Source organism: Myotis lucifugus, unplaced genomic scaffold (genome assembly GCF_000147115.1).
Source record: "Myotis lucifugus unplaced genomic scaffold, Myoluc2.0 scaffold_115, whole genome shotgun sequence".
Taxonomy (NCBI): domain Eukaryota; kingdom Metazoa; phylum Chordata; class Mammalia; order Chiroptera; family Vespertilionidae; genus Myotis; species Myotis lucifugus.
In genome coordinates this window covers 1,614,008-1,632,199 of record NW_005871163.1, presented here as the reverse complement: position 1 = coordinate 1,632,199, position 18,192 = coordinate 1,614,008, and the positions used below count along the sequence as shown (strand labels likewise).

The window sequence follows — 18,192 nt, the reverse complement described above, 5'->3', positions numbered from 1 at the left end:
ACACAGGCCAATTAAAAATTCATTCAGGATAAATTATAGCAGCAAATTTTAAACCAGAAGACAGAATGATTACCTAAAGAAAATATCAAACTATTCCAAGTACCTTCAATTAACCCAAGCCCAAATACATGATCACCATTTCCCATCAACAGGGAAAAGTCAGTGCCTCTATTTTATGAGGCACCAGCTTACAATTGTTAGTGATGGTAAACAGGGCAAGGATTAAAGGGCAGAGAAGCCTCTGATTTAATTCAGGCTGTGTGACAAGAAAATCTGGCTTGAGAACATACAAACAAAACATTTCTCTAAAGAAATTAGGTCAAAGGGGAAGAGATTAAACATCAACAATCATCCTTTTTTGCTTACTGTTAAAGGGTTGCTTAAATTCCACTTGAATATTTGCAATACAATTTTACACTGAAACATATTCAACTTATACCCAAATTCAAAGATTCAATTTTATTTATTGAAATGCTTATTTTTTTTTAAAAAAAGCATTGCAATGCATATTTTACTCTTAAAAACTAAGAGCAAAAATCTAAATTTGTTAAATTATAAGGGGATAAAACCTTCTTTAAAAATATTTTTTTTATTGATTTCAGAGAGGAAGGGAAAGGTAGAGAGAGATAGAAACATAATGATGAGAGAGAACCATCAGTTGGCTGCCTCCTGCATGCCCCCCAACTGGGATCGAGCCTGCAACCAGGCACGTGCCCATGACAGGAACTGAACCCAGGACCCTTCAGTCCACAGGCCAATGCTCTATCCACTGAGCCAAACCAGCTAAAACCCTCTATTTATATATATACCAGAGGCCTGGTGCACGAAAATTCGTGAACTGTGGGGGGGCGGGGGGGGGGGTCCCTCAGCCCGGCCTGCCCCTTCTCACAGTCCTGAAGCCCTCAGGGGAAGTCCTACTGACTGCTTAGGCCCACTTCCGCTCCCGCAGCCCTGCCTCCACTCCCGCTCCCACGGCAGCGCCGCCTCCTCTGCTCCCGTGGAGGTGCTGCCTCCTCTGCTCCCGCGACCCTGGCCCCACAGCCCCGCCTCTGCTCCTGGGGAGGCACCTCCTCCGCTCCCGCTCCCACGGTGGCCCCACCTCCACTCCTGCTCTCGCGTTGGCGAAGCCTCCTCCCCCGCAGCACGCCTCTCCCGTGCTGCCGCTGGCCCTAGGCCCTCGAAGCTCCTGGGGCTTTGTCTGGATGGACATCAGGAAGACGTCTGCTCTAATTAGTACATTACCCTTTTATTAGTTTAGATATATATATACTAGAGGCCCGGTGCACGAAATTCATGTGGGGGGGGGCCCCTTAGCCCAGCCTGTACCCTCTCCAATCCGGGACCTGTCAGGGGATGTCCGACATCCCTCTCGACCTGATCGTCCCTAACTGCCCTTCCCTGCTGGCCTGATCGCCCCTAACTGCCTCTGCCTTGGCCCCTGCCACCGTAGCTTTGTCCGGAAAGATGTCCGGTCTAATTAGCACATTACCCTTTTATTAGTGTGTGTGGTAGAGAGAGATAGAAACATAATTATGAGAGAGAATCATCAATCGGCTGCCTCCTGCATGCCCCTCACCGGGGACAGAGCCTGCAACCCCAGGATGTACCCTGACTGGGAATCAAACCATGACCTCCTGGTTCAATGCTCAATCACTGAGCCACTCTGGCTGGGTTAAATCTCTTTTCTTTAAAAGATTACTACAAGTATCCTATATTCCTTTATATACAGAATACTGATCCCAGTAAACATGCTTGTATAGTATGCCAACAACAGAAAGTCTACCTTAGTAAAAACTTTTTTAGGAAATTTGTTTAAATGAAAGTTTCTCATGATTTTAAACAAGTTTCAGGGTCCAATACAAAATTTCCAAAACACTGCAGAAAAGTTTATTTTCCGCCCTATGAGACAGATAAGTGCAGTAAGCATTCAAAAAGTATTACATACATAAAAATAAAAACAACTAAAGGCTCTAAATTAAAGAGGGGAGTCTATTCATGTTTGACAAGTTATTTTTTAAATGGGCTAAAGAATAGTATATCTTAGTCATTATAATCAACTTTCTTAGATATTATTCTTAATTTCAATTTCTGATGATTTTCTATATATTCATAATGGTATCTATAAAAATGGTATTTTATTTCAACAAAGACAAGCAAGAGTAATACCACTATAAGAAAACAAACATTACTACAAACAAACCTGTTAGATTAAATATATACAGCAAGGTCCATGAGCTAAAAATGACAATGAAAATTTATGAAATTCAAATTTCAGTGTCCATATACAAAGTTTTATTGGAACACAGCGTCCTCATTCATTTACATTGTCTGTGGTTGTTTTTGCACTATAACTATAAAGGAGAATAGTTGCAATAGAGACCATATGGCCCACAAAGCCTAAAATATTTACTATTTGCTCACTCCTGCTATACAGCATTTAAAAGGGAAGAACAACCCATAGAATGAGAGAAAATATTTGCAAATCACATATCTGGATAAGAGTCTAGCATTCAAAATATATAAAGAACTCATAACTTAACAATACAGACAACCCAATTTAAAAATGAACATAGGAGTGGGCCCTATAGCTCAGGATTAGAGCACTGGTCTTATAAAAATGAACAAAGGACTTAAATACTATTCTTTCCTCCAAAAAAGACATACAAATGGCCAATAAACACATTAAAAGATGCTTAATATCTTTACTCATTAGGGAAATATAAATCAAATTCCTATAATGGCTACAATAAAAAAGACAGGTAAGTGTTGAAAATGATGTGGAATAATTGGAACCCTTATACATTGTTAGTTGGGTTGTAGGATGGTATAGTCTCTTTGAAAAACAGTTTGGCAGTTTCTTAAAAAGCTACACATAGGCCCTGGCCAGGTAGTTCAGTTGGTAAGAGCATCCGCCTGATACGCCAAGGTTAATGCCAAGGTTACAGGTTTGATCCCAGGTCAGGCCACATAGGAGAAGCAACCGAGTAATAAATAAGTGGAACAACAAATCGATGTCTCTCTCTCTCTCATACGAGAAGCAACCAATTGAGAAATAAATAAGTGGAATAACAAATCGATGTCTGTCTCTCTCTCTCTCTCTCTCTCTCTCTCTCTCTTTCTCTCTCCCCCTCCCTCCCTCCCTCCCTCCCTACCCCCTCCCTTCCCCAATCAATAAATAAAAAATAAAAATAAATTTTTTTAAATAAAGCTAAACAGTTACCATTTCACTCAGCAATTCCGTTCCTAAGCAGATGCCCAAGTAAAAACACAAAAAATGTGTACACAAATGTTCATAGTAGCATTGCTTTTTTTTGGTTAATCCTCACCTGAAGATAATTTATTTTTTTTTTTTTTTTTTACAGAGTGGAAGGGAGGGAGGACAGGCGAGAGAGAAACAGGGAGAGAAAGGGAAGGGAGAGACAGAGAGAGAAAAAAAATGTGAGAGACACACATTGCTCGGTATGCACCCCAATGGGGTCAGGGATCAAACTTGCAAACTAAGTAAGTGCCCTTGACTGGGAATCGAACCCATGACCCTTCAGTGCGTGGGCCAATGTTTATCCACTTAACCACACTGGCCTGGACATTGTAGCATTATTCATAATAGCTAATAAGTAGAAGCAACTCAAATGTCCATCAATAGATGAGTGGACAATGAAATACTACTATTCAACCATAAAAAGCAATGAAGGACTGATACATAATGCAACACAAATGAACCTTAAAAATATCTACAATAAAAAAAGGGTAATATGCTAATTAAACCGGGTGTCTTCTGGGTGTCATTCCGGAAGTCCTTCATGACGAAGCTGGGGCCGGAGGGAAGCCAGCCTGGCCCTGGGTGCCTGTGGGCAGCCCGAGGGAAGCCAGCCTGGGTCCTGGGTGCCTGCTGGCGGCTGGAGAAGGGAAGCCCAGGGCCCGGGTGCCGAAGGAAAGCCGGTGGAGGGAAGCCAGTGCCGGCAGCTGGAGGAAGGAAGGCCTACTCTTGCACGAATTTTTGTGCATCAGGCCTCTAGTGCTAAATAAAAGAAGTCAGACACAGCCCTGGACAGGTAGTTCAGTCGGTTGGAGCATGGTTCTGGACACTAAAAGGTTATGGGTTCAATCCCGTCAGGGCATATGGGAGGCAAACGATCAATGTTTCTCTCTCACACAGATGTTTCTCTCTCTCTTCCTCTCCCTTCCTCTCTCTCTAGAATCAATAAAAAACATCCTTGGGTAAGGATTAAAAAAAAAAACAAGAAACTAAAACCTCAAAAAAATTCTTAAAAAGGAAAAGGACTAGATCTGTATGTATTAACATATATAGCTCTCAAAACATTGCTGAGTTGAAAGAAAACAAAAACTTGAATATGATAGCACTTATGCTTTTAAAAAGTTTTATGTTCAATGAAGATATATTACAAAATATATCTTTAACTTTATCTATAATGCTCTACTTTTTCATGAAGAGGGACATATACGTGTATTCCTCAGGTAATTAAAAATAATTTAAAATGACAAAAAAGTAGACAATTACTTAAACAGGCCATTCATAAAAGAACTATAAGTGACAAAAAGCACATAAAAAGATGTTTATGGCCCTGGCCAGTGTAGCTCAGTTGGTTGAACTAATGGTCCATGCACTGAGAGGTCATCGGTTCCATTCCTGGTCCAGGCACATGCCCGGGTTTCAGGCTCCATCCCCAATAGGGGGGCCTGCAGGAGGCAACCAAGTAAGTAATGTTTCTCTTTCTTCATCAGTGTTTCCTCTCTCTCTCCTTTCTTCTCTAAAATCAATTAAAAATATTTTAAAAAGATGTTTATGAACTAATAACTATATAAATACAGATTTAAATAAAATAAATCGCCCAAGATAAAACAAAACTATTTAGAACTAGGATGACCAAATTTTCAATAAGTAGACAGAAAATCCACTGCATTCAAAAGGGATTCATTCTGAAGAGACTTTTATTATGGGTCAAAAAAACCAAAGGAGGAGGGCCTAGTCTCACTGCTGGGGCCTGTTACTCCTCAGTAGTAAAGATCAGAGAACAGGAACAGTGTCATGCTCATCTGTGAATTTTCTGAGCCCAGCAGTGTGTCTGACTCAACAGATGTTTGAGTATGTATTCTTCTTTTACTTTTCTCTTCCACATCCCCCTCCCCCATTAGAAGTCCCAAAGAAAATAGACCACCTCAGAACTGAGCTGATTAGTGTATAGTGTTTTCCACACTTGGTCTCATTATTATATTTACAGATTCTAGGATCCTACCCAATACCTACAGAATGTTAATCTCTAGGGAAGGAGGGAATCTATGGTTAACAATCACCCTCAGTGCTCATTTTTTTAAAAAAATAGCTTTAATATTTAAAGTGTTCACTTAATCACTGTTAAACAACAGTGACCTGGCAGGTTTTGAAAACACTGCATAAAAGAAAACTAAACTTAATCTTGAGAGGACCTAGTTTATTAAAAAAAAATATATATTAAAAAAAAATATATATAATATGACATTACCATTATGAATTGAGCAATTCTCAGATTTTTGAGAATTTTAGTATATCACACCAAATTTTAATAGAAAATGTTATTTAGAAGTTATATCATCCAGTTCTACTACTTTCATTTTATACTGCAATTCAAATTACTGTTCATTCAGATTGATTTTTCTCTTTGACCTCTTACTAGGTAAAAACTACAAACAGAACCTCTAACATTGCAGCTACAGAATGGAACTACTTTAAAGTCTTTCTAAAACTGTAAAAACATGCTACATATAGTACTTTTTCATATAGTGGCCAATTAATAGCACTGATAAATGTGAAACTGAAGTTATTTGGGTTAGAATACAGAGAATCCTCTCCAGTTAATAATCAGAAACTGAAACTTCTGCCACACCTTACCATCAACCTTTTCATAATTGGACTGTATAGGAAGGCTGACATGTTAGTATAATGTAATTTACTCAAGTCATTACCATTAACTCTGATCATATAGGAAATTAGTTATTTGATTCATTAAACAAAATATCTGTTCCATTTCAGAGAGAATTACTGACACTAAGCAAAAGTAGGACTGTTACTTTCTTCTTTCTCTTAGTGTCTGAATCATGATTATCAGACATTTTCTAGAATTGAGAGCATTGCTCCTCTGAAAAGTACTTAGAGAAGGAAAACACCTTAATATTTGAATGACCCCTTCTCCAGTTGTTTTTTTTTTAAATATATTTTATTGATTTTTTACAGAGAGGAAGGGAGAGAGATAGAGAGTTAGAAACATCGATCAGCTGCCTCCTGCACACCTCCTACTGGGGATGTGCCCGCAACCCAGGTACATGCCCTTGACCGGAATCGAACCTGGGACCCTTCAGTCTGCAGGCCGACGCTCTATCCACTGAGCCAAACCGGTTTCGGCACCCCTTCTCCAGTTTTATGACACGATCAATAGGTAGGTGAAGAACAGAATAATAAATACAGAATAAGCAAGCCTTGGTTCTTGTATAGCTTAATGGTTACAAAAACCGACCCTGCACCTTCTCGTTCCCCCTCTGCCTCTCTCCCCACCCCCCTCACCACTCTTGTTCTGCTCTGCCATGCTGTGCTCTGAAGAGATACCTGCCATCTCTCAGCAAGTGGCTTTGCCGGGCTTTTGGAGCATGCCACTGCCCGACCAAGGGATCTGCATGGGTAGCAGGCTATGACCGGTACAGTGCCTATGATTATACAGTACCACCTATAGAGAAAACCCTTGCGAAAACCAACATTCAGATAGCTCTTCCTTCTGGGTGCTATGGAAGAGTAGTTTCATGTTCTGTCTTAGCTGCAAACATTTCACAGATGTAGGAGCTGGTGTCATAAATGAAAATTATAGCAAATCTTGTTGTACTGTTTAATTTTGGTAAAGAAAAGTTTGAAGTAAAAAAGGGTGACCAAATTACACAGCTCATTTGTGAATGGATTTTTAAAACCAGAAATAGAGTAAGTTCAAGTTTTGGATGACACTGAAAGGGGTTCAAGAGGTTTTGATTCCACTGGAAAGAATGAAAATTGAGGCCAAGAACAGAAAATGAAAAAAATGTACTTTTTTCTTAAAAATAAAGTGTTTTTGTTTAGTGTTTTGCACTTCTGTGAACTTAATAGCTTTAGCTTCTAAAAATATTTGGTGTTCTTATATCAAAGAAAGAGTACCCTGTTGGGATCACAGAACTTATACTTTCTTGTGTTTTTCTACATTTGACTGTGGTATATATCTGCATGGTAACCTAATACAGTTTCTTTTTTCAATCAAATGTGTATCAATCACAGATCCCTCCTCCCAGAACTATATTATTTCATTCACTAAATGCTACCCCTTCAACAACTTATTTTTTTATTGTTTTATAAATTATAAGCAAAGCCTTTCATTCAATAAATTTTTAAAATTGATTTTAGAGAGAGAGGAAGGGAGGGAGGGAGGGAGGGGGAGAGAGGGAAAGAGGGGGAGAGAGAGAGAGAGAGACATCATCAGTTTGTTGTTCCACTTATTTAAGCATTCATTGGTTTATTCTTGTATGTACCCTGACTAGGGACTGAACCCAAAACCTTGGCGTATCAGGATGATGCTCTAACCAACTGAGCTACATGGCCAGGGCCTCATTCAATAAACTTGAATTATTTTACAGATATAATATATAATACAAACAAATAAAGTATAATAAAAAATTCTTAAGATCCAAATTTAAAATAAACACTTAACCAAAATAAAGAAGCAAGTAGTTTTCTTAAATTCTCTCCTATACACAGTGTAAAATATTACTAGTCCTGGGGATTTTTAGTATCTGGTGAACATAGGAGAGAATCATGTAAGTTCAGGAAGAAAATAACCTCGGTTTATATAATTTATATATTTCTATGCAGTTAACAATTTATAGAAAAGGTAGAGAAAAAGAACAACAATAGAAGTAATACTTACACACAAAGGTCTCTACATGTGTGCACAAGTCACCACATTTAGGGCAGCGTAGCTGGTTTCCACCTTTCCCAGAATTCCCAGAGCCTGATTTTTTACTGCTTCCCTCACTTGCTGATTTCTAAAGGTTTTGGAGAAGGAAAAAGGAGAGTGTCAATTATTAATTTCGGGCAACCATTTTATATGTAAACAAATATAAACAATATAGTTTATAATTAATCTTACAATTTTTACAATTTCTAGAATGAAATCATTTGCATAATTGATATTTCTACTATTGCTGGCACATGTAGGTATGTGCCATCATGTATAATAAAAAGTTTTCTTTTAATGACTCAATAAGAACTAGGAAAAAAATTTCTGTAAATATAAAACTACATTTCAATTAAATTGAATTGGGTGTTATTACCATGGCAAGTAGTGATTCTTCACTTTCTTGAATCTAACTTTTTTCATCTCTAAAATAAAGATATCACCTACTTCAGAGTCACTGTTAGGATTAAGTACAAATATGAAAGCACCAAGCATTTTGTCTCGCATTTAATATTAACTCAAGTGTCAGTCAAATTAACATAATAAAAAATTTGATAATTCACTGACCCAATACAATCACCAATTATCTACTTGCTAGCTACAGAGTAGCCCAGCATTGTCATAAAGATATCCAAGATTTTTAGTAGAGGATGAAGTGGGGTTTACAGTTATGAGTTGTAAAAGTTGTATGAAAGTAGGAAGTGATGGCTATTCCTAATTCAACCCTACAGACTAATTACATAGGTTACTTAATGAAGCTACTTTACAGCTTTTTTTTGGGGGGGAGAGGGGTGTTACCGCGGGAGGTTGGTTGTAGGAACGCACTGACCACCAGGGAGCAGTTCCTGCATTGAACGTCTGCCACCTGGTGGTCAGTGCCTTGTCATAGCAACCGGTCATTTGGTCAACCCAACCGGTCATAACAGTTGCTTAGGCTTTTATGTATATAGATTGCTTAAACAAGGGAACTCAAATATGTACATAGATGCCAATACCTTATTTCCATCTCCAGAGCCATCTTTACTTATTCCATCTTTTGAGGCTAAGCATGCTGGTGTTTCTGTAAAGGTTCTAAAAGGAACTCTTCGTAGAATCTGAGTTTCAAAGGTCCCAAGCCTTCCTAAAACAGGTATATGAATGCGACCACAAGAAATACCTGAAAGTATAAAAAATTTATTAGTCTGTACATCAAATATTAACATTCTTTCAATAAATACCCTGGAAACAAAAATCTGTTAAGCACAAGAGGTTGAAAAAGTTAGTTTTCACAGTAGTACAAACTGGTAAATAAACTAATATCATTAGAGGCAAAGCCCTCTCAAATACAGGCCAGACCTGGGCCTTGGACAGATTCCAGGTGAGTAAAAAATTTTTTTTCTTCCCAAGCCTGTCTTTTGGAAGTGAGGAAAGACCACCAAGGTCATAACAATGAGTGACTCAAAGTTTGAGATAAGTAGTTCAACATCTGCCTTGCTTGTAGGGGGAAAAGACCATTTATGTCCTATATTCTTATTCTTCTTATACTAGAGGCCTGGCGCACGACATTTGTGCACTGGGGGGGGGGGGGGGGGGGGGGGTCCTCAGCCTGGCCTAATGAAATATTTCAATCCTACAGAAAAAAATAGAATTCAGTAAATACTGTGTAACCACCATTCTGCTTTCAAGGATTTTAACTTTCTGACAGAAAGTTAAAATTCTTTAATAGAATGTAAGTTATTATTCAGCAAACTTTTCCTGTAAAGGACCAGGATAATAAATATTTTCAGCTTTGTGGGCCACATAGTCTCAGTCTATTGCCTATAACAGGAAAGTAAATGTAAACAATATGTAAACAAATGGGTGTGGCCAGATTTGATCCATGGGATCATTGTTTGCTGACCCCTCATTTTTCTTACATAAATACAAAATAAATCCAAAATAAATTATAGGCAACAACAAAAGAGCCATACTGCATACTATGAGGCAGCATTTCCCAAGCTGGTCTTTAAAAGTATTCCTTACACAAGAAAATTGAATGATCCTAGATTAAACAAAATGCCATATATTTCAGTACTGAAGGGATATTCAGAACCTTGCATAAGCTAACCTACATTAATGAACTGCCAAGAAGGAAGTTCCCCATCAGTTTACCAGAGTGCTCTTAGGAGATAATAAAATAAACAACAGAAAGGGTATGTGTGTTTATGTTAATATTCAAATAAATTTAAGATACATATTGTATTTTTTTGCCTCCCTCATTTAATTCCCTGCAAAATTCTCAACTCAGGCTTTAAATTTTTATTTCTACACCTGTTAGAGCTTTTAGGAGATCATGCACATATGTATGTATTGTATCCAAAGCCAAAAACTGGTTTAAAATTAAGTCCTTCAAACAAATAAATTGCTTAGTTATATAACTAGTTTATTAATTCCAATTTTCCAACAGTATGCAATGTTAGAATAACTAATTTCTTTAGCTATTTATCACCCTAGGCCAGCGATTTTCAACCAGTGCGTCACAAGAATTTCTAAAATGTGCAATACCTGACTATTTAGCAGGGGCACTGACCTCTTTTCCCTTAGATTGTTAAATAAAAAAATGACAACAGCCAACATAACAACAGCAGTCCAGTGTGAATGCTTTATCTTGAACCATAAATATATAGGCCATATAACAGAGTTGCATCTTATTGGTTACGTCGCATAAGGTTGGGTCTGACTGGTTAATTCTTGGTATTAGAAAGCTTTATATACAAGTATATGCACCTGATTTTTTAAAAAGTCACTTTGAGCCTTGGCTGAGTAGCTCAGTTGGTTAGAACATCATTCTGATTCACCAAGGTTGCTTGTTCGATCCCCAGTCAGGGTACATACAAGAATCAACTAATGAATGCATAAATAAGTGGTACAATAAATAAGATGTTTCTCTCTCCCTTCTACCCTCTCTAAAATCAACAAATTTAAAAAATAAACACACAAACTTTAAGTCATTTTGGAGCAAAAAGGGTAGGTAATTACTATTATTTTTTATAAATCAATCAGAAGTATACCTATTTTTTGTCAGATCAGCAAAATGTATGTTTTTTGGTATGCCACAAAATTTTAGTAATTATTTATGTGTGCCATGAGATGAAAAAGGTTGAAAATTGCTGCCCTAGGCCATCATCTGTTCCACAAAGTACAAAACTGAATGCATCAAACTTCTCGGCAAAGATACAAATAAGAGGAACCAAATTTTTTCATCTCTATATAAATACCGAAAACGGTTTAAAGTTTGACACCCCAATTTCTATTTTTGCTTAACACTATTAAACTTGAAAATTAATTTTAAAAAATACAATTGATGATTTCTCTTAAGTAATGTTTTCAAAAGACATTTCAAATTTTTTCAAATGCAACATTTCATTTTTTGCAGTAAATGACAATTGCCATTACTCCCTCATAAAAATGAGATTTAAGGTAGTTCATACATTTTAAGCTAAACATGTTTAATGTTTTTCCAAGGACAGAATATGATTTAAAGACTATGACAATATAAAAATCAAGTCTAGAAAAAATAATGGGGAGAGGAAATCAAGAAATGCAGAAAGTTAATGGACATTGAGGCTGGGTGATGGGTATTTGGCAGTTCATTGTCTATTTTGTGTGTGTATGAAAATGTTCATAATAAATTAAAATGAAAGGTAGCAAAATAAAATTATAATCTATGTAATCTAGCTTTTTAAATTGAGCCATTACAATGTATTCAAAAAGAAAACTACAATTATAACAAAATTATGTGAGGCTATTTTACTTAGATGTTTAGACAAAACAACCCTGAATTATCACATACAGTGGATATATTTTTTCCCATTTACAATAAAATATATCTTTTAAAATAGTGTTTAACAATTTACAGTACCTAATATTAGAAAATAAGCTGAAAGGAAATTATCTTTGGAAATTTAAGAGAAATAAAAACTGTGAACATAATCCTTTTAAAGTCTACTTGAATAGAAAGAAAAATAAGTCCCCTTAAATAACTTATTAATGCAACTATACAGTCACCCCAGAAAATACTATCTGAAAAACGTGTTTGTGTCATTTAAACTTCAAAGTTTAAGAATTTCTTTGCTGGCCCTAATGGTATGGTACTGTAGTGCTGTTTTAACTTTCTATAATCTATGGGCTATAGCTGCTATACCAACAAGATGCCATTAATACTAAACCTATGGCTCTCAAACTTGAGCACGCATCAAAATCACCTGGAGAGCTTGTTAAAACATAGTAGGGGACCTTCCCTGGTTCTGATTCAGAAGGTATGAGGTGGAACTTGCATTTCTAACAAGTTCCCAGGTGATACTGATGCTGCTGGTCTGGAAACCACACGTTTAAACCACTGTACGTACTTCTAAACAATTTAAATAACCATTCACCAATCATATAAATCTTCACAGAAATCATTGCAGCAAACTAATCAGGAGTTTTTAACCCTTTTTAAGCCATGAACCCCTTTGGCAGTCAGGTGAAGCCTACAGACAGGCCCCTTCTCAGAATGTTTTTAAATGTATAGAATACACAATAAAGAAAACCAATTATACTGAAGTTATCAAAATATTTAAAAAATATTCTTCTTTACTAACAGAATTAAGTAAGACCTAACAGCTATTATAACTACCATGATTTCAAAGATGTGAAAAGTATAAACAATATATTCTGAGATATATGCAACTGTAATGACATGAAAATATTTGTAATTTTGATTGGTGACAAATTCAGATACTGCGGCTACTGTAGATTTGCTGCCTTCATTCAGAATTGAAGGAAATGCTGTATTTCACATCAAGATTAGTGAAAATAAAGTTCATGGAACCTCTGAATTCTATCCCCAGACCCTTTTGGAGGCCTGTAAACTCCAAATGAAAAAATCCTAAAGCCAAAAAGAAAAGTATTTTTGTGAAGTGTATTTCAAAAGATTACTTGGCAGCCATGACAAAAGACAGTTAAAAGTTAAACCATTTACAAACTTCTGTTATATAGATAAAGCTTTCTGAGTTTCAGAGCAAGTGTTTTTAAAAAGAAATATTAGAATAAGGTACACTTATTTTCGGGCTATTACAAAGTAGGTGAGTTATTTATTCAACTTTTAAATATTTGACTGCCTATATTCAATCTTGAATTAAGCATCCTCCAAAACATACAAATGATTCAGTTTAAAAGATAGACCAATCTTTAATTTATATTTTAGAAATATAGAACTAATGAAAAATTTAAACTATTTGCTGTGACACTGTTTAAGTGCATAACGATTGATGAAATGGCAAATCAAGGTAAATGATCACTTAAACACTTGGCCTCTAACACAAATTGGGGGAAAATTCAAAACTCACAAACAAAATCAGCAATTTAGTACATGCTTACTGCTTTTATTAACCTCAAATTTTCATGTTATGCCCAGGTTATTGTTTCATGAATTTGAAATACTTCTTTAAAAAAAAAATAGCATCACTCCTATGATAGCTTTCCTCAAATTTAAAAATGTTTGACGGGTTTTCACTAAGGCTAGTCTGCTGCTCTGAAGATGAACACGCCAACAAAACAGAAACGTTAAGAACTAAAGATATTGAAAAAAAAAGAAATAAAGATATTGTATCATTTATTCACTTTGCCTTACTTAAACTGTACTGTATTTAACTACAGAGAAAGAGAGAATTAAAATTATAGTCTAGGCATATTATGTAACAATCATGAAAATTATGGACATGTTCAAGCATCTTCATATCATTACAGCTTCATGAGGTAACACCTTTTAAACAGACAAGGACAGAAAGCAGCCAGAAATCACAATTCTGATCCTACAATTCTCACAGCCAAATTCAGACCAAATACTGCCACTCAGAATCTTTTAAATGGAATCAAGCATTTCTGAATACACATATTTAGAAAACAAATTTACTTATACATGCAAAGCACATTTTTTAAAATATACACTAAAATTTAAAAATACACGTGACGTGGGTAGAAAAAATATTTAAAATTTCTCTTTACCATAGGTTTCATATTCAAAGAAACTAATGAGGAAAAACACATTAAACTGGGTACACATAGGACATCAGGAAAAGAAAATAGATCCAGTATCTAGGATGACAAATTTAATTTTCCAAATAATTTTTCAAACTACCATATAACATATTTAAAGTCTAACATGACAGACCAATGGAAATAAAGAATAACACTGTACTTCAGAGCTCTGAAATGTCCCCTTTTATTCTTAATTCATTTTACAATTTTGTGTTAGAAGACTAATTTGATCAAGTTCTTTTGTTTTTATTATGTTGTTGAAATTCTTAACTCTACTGTTTATAAGAATAAACTAGTTAAAGTTCAATTCAGATTTTTCTATCTTTTGCCTTTCTTCCTTTTTTTCAGGAGTTTTGAATAAAAATAATCCTCCTGGTGTTTTTTTAAGTCCTTAAAGAAAATATCTCTATATTATTATAGACTTTTAATAGAAAAGTTTAGACTTTTCTACTATGAAAAATAAACATTTTATGTAATTATGTTTTGGGAAAGTCTTAAATCAATGTGAAAAGTATTTTGCTGTTTGTCATGTAAAAATATGAAATTCTATAATGACCTTGAACACACATATACTTTGTCCATTCCGAGAAACAATATTATTGTCTGCTCTACCAGATTGAAACTTGAAGGTGAGGCCTTGTTCACCATTCTACCTCCAGCGCCAACACAGCCCAGCAGGCCCTCAACAAACACATGTCAAGGAAAACATTTAACCCTTTGAGTGCCAACCAATACCCTAGGGACTATACTAAAATTGCCAAGGCATTTTTGCTGATTTTACAGTTTAGGAAAAAAATTATGAATCGCAAGTAAATGAAGTTACATATTCAAAAACTTAAGGAAACCTTTACTACGTTGACATATTTAGCAATATCATCATCACTAATAAAAGTAAAAGCAGACTTAGAACTGGACGCCATTTCGGAGCTTTGACAGCGCTCCCGGCACTTTTGGCACTTTTGGCGAAAGACAGGAGGAGCGCGATCAAGCTCCCGGGCACTCTAAGGGTTAAATCTGTCACTTTCAAGTGTTTGCAACTCAAATTCCTGGAATAGGGGCATGTACTTGCTCAGGTTTAACAAAGTCTTGGGACTAAACTCACTCCTTTACATTTATATATCACTTTACAAATGCTTCTGCCCTCATGCTCATTTAATTCCTCTGTGAAATAAACTGTCAGAAAAAATGCACATGTAGTAAACAACAAAAATTTTATCATTAACCTAACATTTAGAAAAAGGGGGCTTTTAAAAAATTTATCCAAGGGTCATAAGCTGTCAACCCCAAAGTGAAACGGGTGTGTCTAGAAGTGAGGTGATTATAACAGGATCCAGCCTGAGAGAGTCATAAATTCGGGGAAGAGAAAACATGGTTTCTTTTCCGGGACCTCCCGGCTGCAGTGCCACTTTCACAGCTGCTGATAAACAGAAGGAGAGGCAAACAAACAGCGCCGCCCCGGAGAGACTAGGAGACCGTCCAGTTGTGATGACAACTGCCGAGACCTGAGCACCTGAACCATTTCCCGAGCCCCCGCCGCTCCCCGGCAAGTTTCCCGCAACCTGCGTCCCTGCGGGCGTCGGCGGCCGCACAATGGCAGTGACTCGGCGCGCCCCGCGCGGCCTGCGGCTGGGACAGCGGCCCGGCGCCCCGCGGCCCCCACCGGGCAGCCCCCCACCGGAGCCTCCTCTGAGCTCCCGACAGGCCCGCAGGGAGCCCGGTCGCGCTCCGGACGAGGAATCGCAGCGGGGCAGGCAGCAGTCTTTGGAGGAGCTTTGCGTAGGGCCTGGGGACATTTTTAACGAGAGGAGGAGCATTTTGTGCCTTTCGGGGTGTCTGCGAAGTGGCCCCATTCTGGCCCTCAAGTCCGGAGGCTGGAAAGTGCGCGAGCGGGGGAGCACCGTAGTTTACTTCCAGTTTGAGGAACAGCTGCCCTAGAGGCTGGCAGAGCCCCGCTCTCCCGGCAAAGCAGAGCGCCAGGCGAAGCGCCGCGCATCCCGCACTCTCTCGCCATGGGTAGGCCTCTGGCTCTCCCCGGGTCCCCACCGTCGGCCGGGACAGCCCGGGCCCCAAGGCTCAGGGGAAGTACTACTTCGTTACCTCTCGGCGCGGAGGCAAGCGAGGAAGTGATGAGCCGCGCGGCGACCGCTCCACAACTACAAGCGCCGCAGCCAGACATCTCCGCGGGGCCTAGGCCGGGCTTCTCCCCGGCTCTCCTCCGAGTCTCTGGGGCCCGACTCCTACTTGCAGGGCGCGCTGACCAGGCTCCGGACCCTCCCGCCAACCCCTAGGCTCAGTGCAGACTTCGCCCGCCAGGAAGCCAGGTCTGCGCGTTCTCAGCGGCCCTCGGTCGTGTACCCAATACTGTAGACACCTAACCCCTCTCCCTCCCTCCCCTCCTCCTCCTCCGCCTCCCCACCCCCCACCCCACACCCGCCTACCGGGCCCGGGGAGCGTGCGCGCGCCTGCGTCCTAGGCCTAGGGAGGGGCGTTGGCACGTGCTACGTGTGTGTACGTGAGACACCGTCGTACGGCGAGGGGAAGGGGGCGGAGACCTCGGAGCCAATGAGCACGCTGCGATGGTGGCTGGCCCTAACTGCAGGAACTCCAAGTCCCGAAAGGCAATTCTTCCGGAAGCAACTTTAATCCTAGTGTTGGGAAAAAATTGGAGGTAAACACAGAGATGCAGGCCGGGAGTTGTAGTCCTAACCCGTCGCAGTCAAGTCCTGGTCCTTTTCGATTGGTGGCAGGGAAGATGAAAGTGAGACCGGTGGCTTAGCCAGCCCCAAGTGGAGTCTTTAAAGGCCTTTGTCTGCCGCGGGATGTTTCAGAAATTCCTTTCGTGGGGATTCCATATCTTGGCTCCTTGTTTTCCTACTTGTAACATGGAAGTGGCTTTTTTTTTTTTTACCGAGTCCCCCTAGCAACAACTGTTGGATGATGGCTCTCTTTGTTTTATAAGCCAGTACTGTTGCTAGTCCCTGACTGCTTTACAATCCTTTGATGGTTCCCTTCAACCTGATCACACTCTGGTAAATCGTTCCTTCATTAACTCTCTTTGAGTCCTCCGTCTGCATGGCTGGTTCCTCTCTGGACAACTAAAACAGATCGACCCTGTACAAGGTGCAGGATGGTGACAAATTAATCAGACTCTTCCCATCTGAGTTGGCGCCAGACTATTTGTGTATTAAGATTTTGATTAACTCAGAAGCCCAGAGAAATTGCCAAGTGATCTTGGATGCTTCTAGTTCTGAATTTGGGGGGAGTTGGGCAAGCTAGAGTCAGGACTAGGCCACCCAAGCTATTTAGCCCTCATCAGTCTTGGATTAGAGAAATGTGGCTTCTAGTTCCGAGGGTCTGGCCCAGGAAGGGGCATTGGCCTTGGCCCAGGCCCAGCACGTGGTGTTGTGTTTCTTCTAAGGGAGCTGACTCCTGGTATTCCCTCAGTTTAAAGTGGCAGACACCAGAACCAGCGCCCAGGTCTTCCTCAGCTGCCTCCATTAATATAATTTTGAGGAAGGAAAGACTCTAAAGTTCTCTCAATACAGTGTTTTCAAATTATGTTCTTAGAATCCTTCAGAAGCCATTGCTCTCTGGTGGGGGTGAGGAGACTAAGAGGACCTCCTCTATCTCTTATTCCACCCCAAGGTCAATTAAAACAGCTCTGCTTTTATCTGTTTATCTGTTTCATGTATTAGGGTTTTGTTTGGAAATAGAGTTCTTTAGCTCTAAAGCAATGTTTCAAAACCATTGATTCTAGGACAAACCTTTCCTTTTAGCAATGACCTAAGCAGGTCACATGGATCCTAACACCCAACTTAAATATTTATCCTCCCCTACCTTCTATTTCAATTATATGCACATTTCTTTCTGTTGTAGGTGGCAGGAATGGCACCAGTTGTATGACCGGTGGGGTCAGATCAAACCTGGGTTCAGCAACCTTGGTACTTGGGTTCTGGCTAGGAAATAATTCAGAGTCCAGGAAGGACCCTCAAGTGGCCAAGGAGATCACGCTGGTCCTGATGTCAGCTGATATTTTGTGGATTCTGCAACCGAAGGAAGTACGTGTCCTTGACCAGAATTGAACCTGGGACCCCTCAGTCGGAGGGGTGACACTCCAACCATTGAGCAAAACCGGCTAGGGCCAGCTATGGCTGATTTTATTGCTTATCTGGGCCTGGAGCTGAAATAC

General features: G+C 39.1%; 1 protein-coding gene and 1 pseudogene across 3 annotated transcripts in view; one reads left to right on the top strand and one right to left on the bottom strand.

Moving 5' to 3' along the window:
• Positions 1–16,391, bottom strand: part of CLPX (caseinolytic mitochondrial matrix peptidase chaperone subunit) — a 43,254-nt gene extending 26,863 nt beyond the window's left edge. For all 3 annotated transcript variants that reach the window (XR_002830410.1, XM_006093392.3, XM_014459772.2), the window contains exons 1-3: positions 16,101–16,391; positions 8,960–9,120; positions 7,935–8,052 (exon numbers count right to left, since the gene is read on the bottom strand). Coding sequence is in view for 2 of the 3 variants with exons in the window: in XM_006093392.3 (XP_006093454.1) it covers positions 7,935–8,052; positions 8,960–9,120; positions 16,101–16,179 (358 nt within the window). In the remaining variant the exon portion in view is untranslated. The remainder of the gene's footprint in view (positions 1–7,934; positions 8,053–8,959; positions 9,121–16,100) is intronic.
• Positions 2,738–7,034, top strand: LOC102442688 (annotated as a pseudogene).
• Positions 16,392–18,192: the final 1,801 nt, after the last annotated feature.